General features: G+C 34.6%; 1 protein-coding gene across 1 annotated transcript in view; it reads right to left on the bottom strand.

Annotated features, from left to right (window-relative positions):
* Positions 1 to 2016: 2016 nt before the first annotated feature.
* Positions 2017 to 12144, bottom strand: part of SREK1IP1 (SREK1 interacting protein 1) — a 41939-nt gene continuing 31811 nt past the window's right edge. Inside the window, exons 4-5 of the mRNA XM_034655638.1 lie at positions 6339 to 6411; positions 2017 to 4063 (exon numbers count right to left, since the gene is read on the bottom strand). Coding sequence (XP_034511529.1) covers positions 3874 to 4063; positions 6339 to 6411 — 263 coding nt within the window. The 3' untranslated portion in view covers positions 2017 to 3873. The remainder of the gene's footprint in view (positions 4064 to 6338; positions 6412 to 12144) is intronic.

Here is a 12144-nt window from a genome sequence, read left to right on the forward strand (position 1 = left end):
ATGAAAACTATTTTAAATGATTTTTTTTTTGGGTGTAACAAATACTAACCTAGTGACAGAATTTAAGTCAGTCAAAAATAATCTAAAAATTCAACACAAACAAATTTCCAAGTATGCACATAATGCAGGTTGTTCTGGGGATGGGTCTGATAAGGCATATAGTAGCTTTCTGTGCTTTTAAAAGACAAGTCACTGGAATTTTTGTTAATAATCAAATCTTAGAAAGGAAAGTGAGTCTAGAAGAAGAGGACATAATGAGAATATACAAATAATAGGACACAAAAAATTCAAGTTATTTTCTATGTGGTCTTCTCATGAGAGCAATCTCATCTTTAAAAAAATTGTTTAACTGCATTTTGAAGTGGATGAAAACAAGTCCCAATAAAAGTCATTTCTTTCCTTAAAACTCTCTCATGGTGTCTCATTGCTTACAGATTCAGGTCCAAGCTTCCAAACATGGAACTTAAGAGTGCTCAATTCTCCCACTTCCTGCCTCACATATTGCTCACAATTCTTAACACACACACAACTCTGTTGTTTCTGTTGTGGTCTCTGTTCACAGCACCCACTCATCAGTCACTGCCAGGACTTCCACCTTCATCCTCCATCAAAATCCAAGTCAAACAATATTTTCTTTAGGCTGCCTCTTCTAACTCCTCCAGGCAAGCTAAGTAGCCGTCTGTGTTTCTATAAACACATGCTCAGGTCAATTACTGCACTTATCATACAGTGATGTGTTCTGCTGTTTCTCCTACCAACTAAACTAGGAACCTCTTCAGGGAAGCAGATGAGTCTTTATGAATCTTTGTATCCCCGGTACATAGCAGAGCGTGTGCCATGACAGGTGCTCAATCAATGTTTGCCAAAGAAAGGAATCGATGGCATTTTTATCAACATTATTAATAACTCTGCAACCTAGTTTAATTGAAGGTGACCTAGGGTTATATAATTTTAGACAAAGTGACTTGTAAGTACAGACACATAAATTATTTTATTCCTTATTTATTGATGTTTTGGCCCCAGAGAACCAAAGATGTAAACAGATATGTATGAAGGGGGAACAATTAGGGATACCTTGGAGAGATTTTAGCCAACAGATGATAATGGAGAAAAGAAAGGGAACTGTGTGGGAAGCAGATCCATCAGCTAAAAGCAAGAGCCTCAGAGTATTCAGATAACCAGGTTACAGATACAAAGCTCTATATGCATCTAGTGAAAATGACACACATTGGTTGGTAGGAATGTAAACCAAATATCAATTATCTGCTTAAAGAAGTTGAATGTGTTTAACAGTTATATTAATAGATTCAACCTTTACTATTACAGAATGCTACCTGCTTACCTATAGTAATTTCTAAAATGAATAACATTACTTGAATTGTACTAAAATATTGATAAGCACATGCATTAAGGAGGGGAAGAGGTCTCAGAGATAACTGGGTACAATATGTTATAGATGAAAGACACCAAGGCCCAGAGAAGTGAAATGATTTAGTTGGAAGTCACACAGATGGTTAGAAAGGCCACAACTTTTTGGATTTTTACTGTAAAATTCAGTTTTCCTTCTGCTACATACTGCCTCAGGGAAAATTTCACTAATCTTCTAAAATTTATTAGTGAGGTCTGTATCCAATCCCAACAACAAGATCACTTTAAAAGAAAACTAGTGAAAAGAAATGAATTTTATTCAGATGAGAGACTTCATAAACTATTCTCATACTATGGGGAATTGACTTAAGAATAATTCCAAGAATATTAACTGGTGGAAAAAAATTACTGAGCATTAAAATTTTTTAATTTGCACACTGTATTAGTGCTGAATTTTATATAACTCGTCTGGACCATTATTAATTGCGTCCCCATTCAGGAAAAAAATCGAATGAGCCAATTTATAGTCTCTACAATAAACAAATAAAACTCACCAATACCTGAATTAACTTTGTTTCACTACAATTATTAGCATTTTTAACCATGTTACACACTCAACAGGATGAGGTCATATGTAGCGTTTCTCAATCATTTTTAAAAGTTCTTTTATTTTTTTCATCATGATAACTAAAGAACTGTATTTTCATAACATGCAGTTTAAAAAATGCGTAAATACAACAAAGGCCAAACAAACCCTTAAAAAGCTAATAACTCTGTTTCTCTTCAACAGCTGACAGAACTATTTAAAAAAAGGGGGGGGTTCTTTCTGAGGAGGCCATCTGACTAAATGTGTGAACGCTTCCTCAGCTATGACGCCAGAACAGGGATGTGGGTGTAGCTTCCCTAGAATGGGAACATGGTAAGCACAGGTATGAGGAGTCAGCAAGTTCCCCCAGTCTGACTGAGGTCATGCCAGAGAGGGGAGCTGCATGAGGAAAGAATCAGTACGCCTGTCCAGCTTGTGAGGTTACGTGTACTTACCTGATTTCACCAAAACGATTTCACCTGTAGCCACGTCTGCAGGTGAGCAACTTGAACATTTCTAACTGCACCACAGTGAGGTACACGCAGTCTTTGGTGCCGAGCCATGATAACTGGGTGATGTCTGATGCTGCTACAACAGTAAGTGTTTAACTCACTGGGTGTCAGGGCTATCTAAACACTAACCAAAGTAAGTGACACTGATCATAGTGAAATAAAAAATGTAAGAAACACTTCTATCTACTAATATATGTTTGAAAATGCTTACCCATATAAAATTTTCATTGTTATATAAAGGCTTTCATGATGCAACTCCCTGGCTCTTATATTTTAAAAAGTACAGAATAAAATTCTTAATCCTAAATTTTTGTCACTGCTTTTAAGGTCTATGACTGAAGTAAAAGAGAGAAACACCCCAAACTGGTCATTTTTGAAACCATAAATTCAGTGTGAAACCTGCTTCAAAACTACAAATTATTTTAGACAAATAAATATATATGTTCACAGTTATAAAAATTTTCCACATTACTCATAGAAACAAGCTTCATAAAATTTACATACAGAATACAATAAAAATCAGTTCTAATGATGATTTAGCGGTCATCCTCCTAATTAAAAAGTTCTGTGTTTGAGGTATCACTGGAAGAGATGCCAATATGGCACATTTGTAAAACAACCCAGGAGTCTATCCTAAAAATTCTACCCAACACAGCGTCATCTCTATGAGGCTGAACTACACTTGCCTTTTTAAACAAGGAAGAAAATTGTAATTGTTACAATAACAGAGGAGGCAGGTACTAGACACTCTGTGTTTCATGTAATAGTAAAAATTCCTTATACGTATTTTCATTATCATCTTCCTGCCAACACCATTCATTTCAAACGTCCTAGTTAAAACCAATAAAGCAGCTTCATCTCCTATAACATCCAAAAAAGGTTTGAGATTTAAAAACAACAGTGAAAATTTTCACTATCTTTATATATTATCATAGGATATAAAGTTATTAAGTCTTTCAGAGTCAAGAGCAAAGCATTATCCCCTACCTCACTTTATCACTGGAAGGCGGACACTTGATTCAGCAAATACTCATTAAGTGCTAGGTAGATTACCTGTGTTGACCGTAGTAAAGCCATTTACAATCAACTTATGAAGTAATAACACTAGTCGGACAAAGAGTCATGAATACCAAAAATGATGCGTTTTGCATGTACAAATATCCATACTTGGGGCATGGCTACCAAGTAATAAGACTGATTCAATACTTTAGAGTCAGCACATTAAAAATGTATTGCCAGATGACAATGGTCCCATATATGAAAAAAAATGTCTATATGGAAAAGGCTGTGATTTATTGCAAAGCATAATTATATATATATATATATATATATATATATATATANAGGAAGGTCAGATAATTTTCAAAACCAAATTTTAAAATTTAATGGCTTAGGCCGAAGATTCAGTTACTTTTTGGAGATCTCAGAAGGATTAGGGGTGGAAGAATGCTTTTCCTTTTTTCTCTTCTTTTTTTCCTTTTTGTGATGTTTCCCCCTTTTTGACTTATTCTTTTTTTCTTTTTTCTTTTCTTTCTTCTGATATTTTTGTTTCTTTTGTTTTGAAGTGTCCTCTTCAGTGGAACTGGATGAATAAGACCTAAGGGTAATAATACATACTGACTGATAATTGCATTTATGGCTGATAGGTAAATTTTAAATGGGATTTTAACTGTCTTAAATCGTTTCTGGAGCAAGGTGGGGTATAAACAAAGAAACTCAAAATGTGCTTTATATATTTGTATTCTCTTAATATACTGACTTTGGAATGTTTGCTCCTTGGCCACAGAAACTGACAAGTAACTCTATTCTGCTCAACTCTAGTAATAAGTTTTAAACTCAGTAAGGCTATAATGATTTTTCTGTGATTTTCAGTTTTTCATCCTGTCATACCCTTCAAAATCTTATAAGGTAAGCAAAGCGTCATTTACCAAGCCTTTATTATATATATAATTCATTCCCATATGCAATAACTTGTTACTAGAGTCTCTTAAAAGAGCTACAAAAAGACACAATTATGTAAAAAGGGCGATGATTGTACCTCAGTATCAATGGGTGAAAGCTGAAAATTAGCAAAATAAAGGCACTTTTGTTAATTCTTCTGATTTTTCAAGTTAGAACACTTGAATCTTCCAGATGCAGAGTGATACAGATGAGCGCTTGCATTCCAAAGTCACTTTCACTAGTTACGAAAAAGATGCGTTTACGTGAATATAAATGAATGAGGATGATTTAGCATTATTCTTTATTTTTCTAATATTACTCTAATTAAAAAAAATAGGGGGAAAGAACTATAGAATTCCTTTCTCTACTATGAGGAAAAAAAAAAGTAATAAGAAACAGAGAAACCATCTCTTAAGATCTCATATAAACAGGTACACAACAATCTGCCCAGACTCTAAATGTGTGACAAGACAGAAACTGAGTCAATTTAAAATCTAAAAAAGACATCTCAAGAGATAGTTGAGTGATCTCACCACTAGAAGTTAAAGCCCAAACTAAGAAAACTTGACAGAGGTAAAAAAAACAAATGCGTGAGACTATAAGTCTGGGTCTGTAGCGTGCTACACGAACCCTGTTTAGGAACTCTGAGTTTTCCCTTGTTTCTGTAATGCTGTACTCCTTTCTCCATCTTGTCTATTTTACTTGGACTTTTGGCTGTTTTCCTGGGCTTATTTTCTCATGGATTCTCTCGTTCCCTCTTCAACTCTGTTATTGGCAATGCTTTTCCTGTTTTAAAGCCCCTGCTTGACCTCTGGATTCTGACTAGAGCTTCTTTGCCTGTTCATTTTTCTTTGGCTTTCTGGTCCTGGATGCTCATTTTTAAGGTACAGTGTTAGATTTACACACAATTCCATTAGGTGGCAAAATCTCTGCTAAGTATGCCCAGAAAAGTTCACATAATTTCAGGCCCTGTCTGAGGTCTGTGAGACCCCATTCTTGAATAAGTAATCTGTTACAATAAAACAAGTATATTAGAATTTGGAAGAAAATAGAGAATTTCATTTTTCCTATAAGCAACCCATCTTGCTGTGCTAATACAACTGATTCAACAACACACGAGTCAGACTACAAAACACACTGAGCTCTACTTTCCTGTTAGTTTTCATGTTAAAGATTATTCAACTCCCAACACTTGAGGGAAAACAAACTTTTCCAATTTATAAAGTAGCTGAGGTGTTAAAATGTACGTATTAAATGCTCTATGAAGTAACACCTGACTTGCAGAACCCACTCTGTTAGAGAAGGAGGGTCCAAGCCAGACAGTACCACTGTCAAGGGCCTTAAAAAAGTCTGTCTGTATTTATTTATTCTAGTATAAGTGAAACTGCACTCATTTACCATAAAAGAAACTGCTTCTTAATTCTTTTGATCAATTTCTTTAACCAGTTAGTTGTTAAAAGAGTTAATATTAAAAATTCATAGGTGGCTGACAAGGGTTGTGAAGGACCTAAAGGAATTTTCAGCATCGTGAGTATATAAATCATATTAGTAACTTAATTTTGTAGCCATGGCAATGATATTTTGAGAATACAAATATTAAGCTTCAACTTTTAGGACAAAATATATATGTAAAGAATTTAGAAATCATCCAATTAAAAGCCTGGCTGATGTTTTAAACTCAAAATTCTAGAACACATAAAAGAAGGGAGGGTAGCTATTATTTATTTATACCTTAATTTGCTCAAAAAAAAAAAAGGTGGCTAAGTATCAACTTTATTTTTGATTCCTGACTTTGTTATTTTACCAAAACAACTGATTGTCTAATTCCCATTTAGAAAAAAATTAACTGGACAACACACAAAAAATAAAATTTTATAATCCATCCTGGATTCACAGTCCTGTTTTTAAAAAACAATGATGTTAAAAAATACCTTTTCCTTTTTTTTTTCAACTTGATTTTCTCTTTGCTTTTTGCTTTTTTCTTCTCTTCTTCTTCATTTACTCCTGTGTGTTGAGGGGAAAGAATCAGGATACCATGAATCTACATACTGATATGGTATGTATACATTTTTTTGATTTTGGTTGTTGGCTGATGAATTTCATTGGTTAGGATATTGCACTTTTCTTGTAACAATTTCTCCTTTCTTGATAGTTTTTTTTAAATTGAGGCATAATTGACATATAATATTATATTACTTTCAGGCGTACAACATAATGGTTTGATATTTGTATACATTAACAACTATTACCATGTTATACAGTTACCCAAAATTTTTTTCTTGTAATGAGCACTTTTAAGATCTACTCTCCTAGCAACGTCCAAATATATAATACAGTACTATTAACTATAGTCAACATGCTGTACATTAAATCCCCACGACTTATTTATTTTATAATTGGAAGTTTGTACCTTTTGACCACCCTTATTACCTGCCTCTAACAACCACAAATCTCTTCTCTGTATCTATGAGCTTGGCTTTTTTGTTTATTTTTTATATTTCACATATAAGTGAAATCATACAGTGTTTGTCTCTCTCTGACTTATTTAACTTAGCTTGATACCCTCAAAGTCCATTAATTATTTTTATTTATTAAGAAGCTTTTAAAAATATTATATGCTTTTTATAACAATTTCAATCACTGCTAGGTACATTGAGTAAAAAATTCATGTACTCCACTATTAATTCCTACAACAAATCAATGTCAACAATTTGGTGGGTAGCATTTTAGGTCTTAAAAAACAAAACAATACAATCAGATACAGTTGTTCTTTCCCTCCTTCCCTTCCTTTTTTCCCTTCCTTTCCTTCCTTCTTTCCTTCTCTCTCTCTTTCTCTCCTTCTTTTTAAGTAGATGCCGCATCCAGCATGGGGCATGAACTCACAACCCTGAGGTAAAGAGGGTTGATCTTGCATGCTCTACTGACTGAGCCACCCAGGTGCCCCTAAATACAGGTTTTTAAAATTTTCTTTTTCAAACAAACTTAGCATCATGGGATTCTAAGATCACGATGTTAGGATCCCAGGACAATAACAATAGATCTATTATTTATGTCATCAGTGTCCCTGAAGGAAAGGATATATATTATTCTCTAACCTGTTTCTAAAATATGCAACTTGGTGTGTTTTCTTCTACGCTTGCTCTCTAATAACCCAATGTGCATATATAGTCACTTATGTAAAATAGTTACATATAAGTCCCAAGTTTTTCCCTCTTTTGAAAGATGGATATAGGGTATTTTATATGGTATATAAATACAATGGCATATATAAGAGTTTGCAACTTATTTCACCTATGTAAAAAACCAGTTGGATAGAAACAAAAATCAACTAGACTTCTGCTCCTGGGAAGATGAAGTAAGTGTATTTTTCCTATTTCTCCCAGTTAAGTTCAACTAAAAATACCAGACATTAAAAAAAACAAACATAAAAAACTGAAAAGTAGAAATAAGACCAGCTAAGGATCTTGAAACCCACAGAATGACACAGTAGTGAGTTCCCTGGATTCTTGCTTCCTATAGCCCAGACCTGGAGCTGAAGAAGCAGGCAACCTGGCAATGTCAACGGGTACAGAAAAAAATGCCCCAACAAAAAGCCTTATTTCTTTTGCCAAAGGACCAAAACAGGGACAGCCTAGAGACAGGTAGCTGGTAGATAATAACTGCCCTACTGAAGTCAAATACCACAGAAAAAACTTGAACCTGTCCTGCCCATGTCAGCAGAGGCTAGGGGGGAACCTAGGCATTCCGCTCTTGTAAAGCTGTGATAAGGCACCTCAATTCCCCAGCCTGAGAAGTCTAAGTAGGTGGCCAGGACTTTCATCTCTACTAGCCAGTAAGAGATCTCCACTAAGAATGTCAATAGAGACCACTTAGGGAGCCCTGACTTCTGCTGCCACGCAGTAGTAATAAGGCCCCCCTCCCATCTACAATGAAGGGTTGTCAGAGGAGATCTAATGAAAGTCAGGGCTTTCATCCTCACTCAGTGGTAACAACACCACTCCCACCATGGGATACCACAATAGAGAGTTGGAACTCCTACCATCCCCCAGCAGTAACAAGAAGTCATGACCGCTTTGAGTGTTTGTGGAATTTGAATGGGGAAACAGACCTTCTGTCTCCACCTGGCAGTCACAAGGTGGCATCCCCACTTTTCCTTCTGCGGTGGTACCAGAGAAAATCAGATAAAAGAGGTTTAAGAAAAGTCAGAGATTCATAATATAACAATGCCCAAGTTTCAGTTGAAAAGAACTCAAGTCAAGAACCAGGAAGATCTCAAATTGAATGAAAAATGAAACAATGAATATGACAACGCCATAATGAGAGAGATATTAAAATAATCTGAAAAAGATTTTAAAGCAGCTGTTATAAAAATGTTTCTATGAACAATAACGAGATTGTGGAAACAAAGGAAAATATGTGAAAGCTCCAAAGAAACTGAAAATACAAAGAAGAACAAAATAGAATTTTTAGAACTAAAAATACAATAAATGGAATTAAAATACTCAGTGAATGGACTCAAGAGCAGATTGCCGAGCACTTAAGAAAAATATCACTGAATGGGAGAGCATAACAACAGAAATCACCCAATTTGAGCAATGGAAAGGAAACAGATTTAAAGAAAAGAGACTGGGGAATCTGGGGGACAGTAACAAAAGATACAATATTTATGTCACTTGGAGTCCTAGAAGGAGAGCATAAAGAAGGAGGGGCTTAAAAAGTACTTGAAAAAATAATAGCTGGAAACTTCCAAATTTAGCAAGGGACATAAACTTACAGACTCAAGATGCTCAGTGAATCCCGAACAGGATAAACCCAAAGAAATCCATATTAAGACATATGACAATTTAACCTTTGAAAACTAATGGAAAAAATCTTGAAAGTAGCCAGAGAAAAATAATACATTACTTATGTGAGTGAAACAGAATGGAAGCAGATTTCTTATTAGAAAGCATCAAAGATAGAAGTAAGTGGCACTGCATTTTCTAAGTGCTGAAAGAAATGTCAACCTGGAATCCTCCACCCAGTAAAAATATTCTTCAGGAATGAAGGAGAAATCAAGATATACTCAGATAAGGAAAAAGTAAAAGAATGTGTTACCGGCAGACAGACCCTAAAAGAATGGCTAAAGGAAGTTCTCTAAATGGAAAGGAAATGATAAAAGAAACAATGCTGGAACACTGAGAAGGAAGAACATAGTAAGGAAAAACATAAGTACAATATGCTTCCCTTCTCTTGAGTTCCTAAATTATGTTTGATGGTGGAAGCAAAAACTATACCACTGTCTCATATGGTTCTTTTTTTTTTTTTTAAGATTTTATTTTTTTATTTGACAGAGATAGAGACAGCCAGCGAGAGAGGGAACACAAGCAGGGGGAGTGGGAGAGGAAGAAGCAGGCTCACATAGAGGGGCACCTGGGTGGCTCAGTCGTTAAGCGTCTGCCTTCCGCGCAGGGCGTGATCCCAGGGTCCTGGTATCGAGCCCCACATCAGGCTCCTCCACTGGGAGCCTGCTTCTTCCTCTCCCACTTCCCCTGCCTGTGTTCCCTCTCTCGCTGGCTGTCTCTCTCTGTCAAATAAATAAATAAAATCTTTAAAAAAAAAAAAACCATAGAAAAATTAAAAAACACTATGGACATAGTCAAAGACACTACAGATAAATCAAAATACAATTCTACAAATGTTCAAGTGACACTATAGCTAAATCAAAGCGCTAGAAATAATCCTAAAAGATATTCAAGTAACCCACAGGAAGGCAGGGGAAAAAAAAGACAACAAGAATGAAAAACAGAATAAACAGAAAACAAATAATAAAATGGCAAAATTAGCCCAAACATATAAATAATTAATGTAAAAAAATACCAATCAAAAGAAATCGGCAGAGTGCATTGAAAACTACAATCCATCCATCCACACTGTCTACAAGACTCCCACCTCAAATAAAATTATAGACACACTGAAAGTAAAAGGATAGAAATGATACATCAAACAAACATTACCAAAGAAAAGCCAGAGTAGCTATATTGATAGCAGATAAAACAGACTTCAGAACAAAGAAAATTACCAGTGAGAGTAAGAGGCATAATATAATGATAAAAGTTTTGACTCACCAACAAGACATATCCTAAATGTGTATGCACCAAGTAACAGAGCTAAAAATACATGAAGCAAAAACTGATAGACCTGCAAGAACAGACAAATCTACGATGGCAACATCTCTCTCTCATCAGTTAATAGATACTATACACAAAGTCAGCAAGAATAGAGAACTCAACAACACCATCAACCAACAGAATCTAAATGATATTTAAAAAACACTCCAGCCAACAAGAGCAGAATATACATTTCTTCCCAAGGCCTACAGAACATAGACCAAGATAGAATACACCCTGGGTCATAAAGCAAATCTTAACAAACTTTAAAAGAACTGAACATATACGAAGTTAAGTCTCTGTTCATAATGGATTCAAATAAGAAATCAGTAAATGAAAGATAACAGGAAAATTTCCAAACACTTGGAAACAAAACAACACTTTTAAGTAATCCAGTGGGCAAAGAAGTCTCAAGGAAAGCAAAACACACTGAACTGAATGAAAGTGAAATATATCAAAATTTGTGTAACACAATAAAGCAGTGCTGACAGGAAAATTTATAGGACTAAATGCTTCCAAGAGAAATGAAGAAAAGTCTCAAATTAATAATACCTAAGCTTGAATCTCAAGAACCTAGGGGGGGAAAGATAAATAAATGCAAACCAAGTAGAAGGAAGAAAATAATAAAGCACAAGAATTAATGAAATTGAAAACAGAAAAAAAAACAGAGAAAAAGAATAAAACAAGGAGCTGAATCATAACCTGACAAATCTCTAGCAAAATGTGAAAGAAAAAAAAGACACAAATTAACAGTGTCAGGAGTGAAAAAAGGGATATCGGCGCAGACCTTGTATACATCAAAAGGATAAATGAAATAAATCTGGCAACTTAGACAACATGGACCCCTTTCTCAAAAAACAAACTGCCACAACTCATCTCACATGAAATAGGTTATCTCAATAACCCTTTAGGTAAAAATTAAGGAAATTGAATTTGTAATTTAAAAACTTCCAAAAAGAAGTCTACCAAACACTTAAGAAAAATTAACACCACTTTTATACAAATCTTATGCAATCTTTCCAAAAAATAGATGAAAATTAAATCTCAATATTCTATGTGTCTGATACCAAAATCAGACTAAAACAGTACAAAACAAGAAAACTATATACCAACATATTTCATGAATATCGAAGGAAAAGTCCTGAACAAAATATTAGCAAATAGAACTCAGGGATGCAAGGCTGGTTCAGTTTTCGAAAATCAATAATATGGTCTACCATATTAACAAGCTAAGGAAAAATCATAATATCATACCGATTAATGCACAAAATGCTTTTTGCAAAATCTGACAATGATTCCATAATAAATACTCTGAGAAAAAACCAGAATAGAATCTTTCTCAACTTGATAAAGAGCAACTACATACAACTTAGAGCTAACATTATACTTAATGGTGAAAGTATAAATGCTTTTGTCCTCTAGGATTAGAATCCAGGTAAGAATGTCACCTCTCACCACTCTTTTTCAACACAGTGCAATAAGTTCTAGGTATGGCAATAAAGCAAAAAACAAAAAACAAAAGATTTACAAATCAAAAGGAAATAAATAAAACCATTCCTATTTGCAGACGATATGCTGGTTTACATAG

The sequence above is a fragment of the Ailuropoda melanoleuca genome, chromosome 3, assembly GCF_002007445.2.
Source record: "Ailuropoda melanoleuca isolate Jingjing chromosome 3, ASM200744v2, whole genome shotgun sequence".
Classification (NCBI taxonomy): Eukaryota; Metazoa; Chordata; class Mammalia; order Carnivora; family Ursidae; genus Ailuropoda; species Ailuropoda melanoleuca.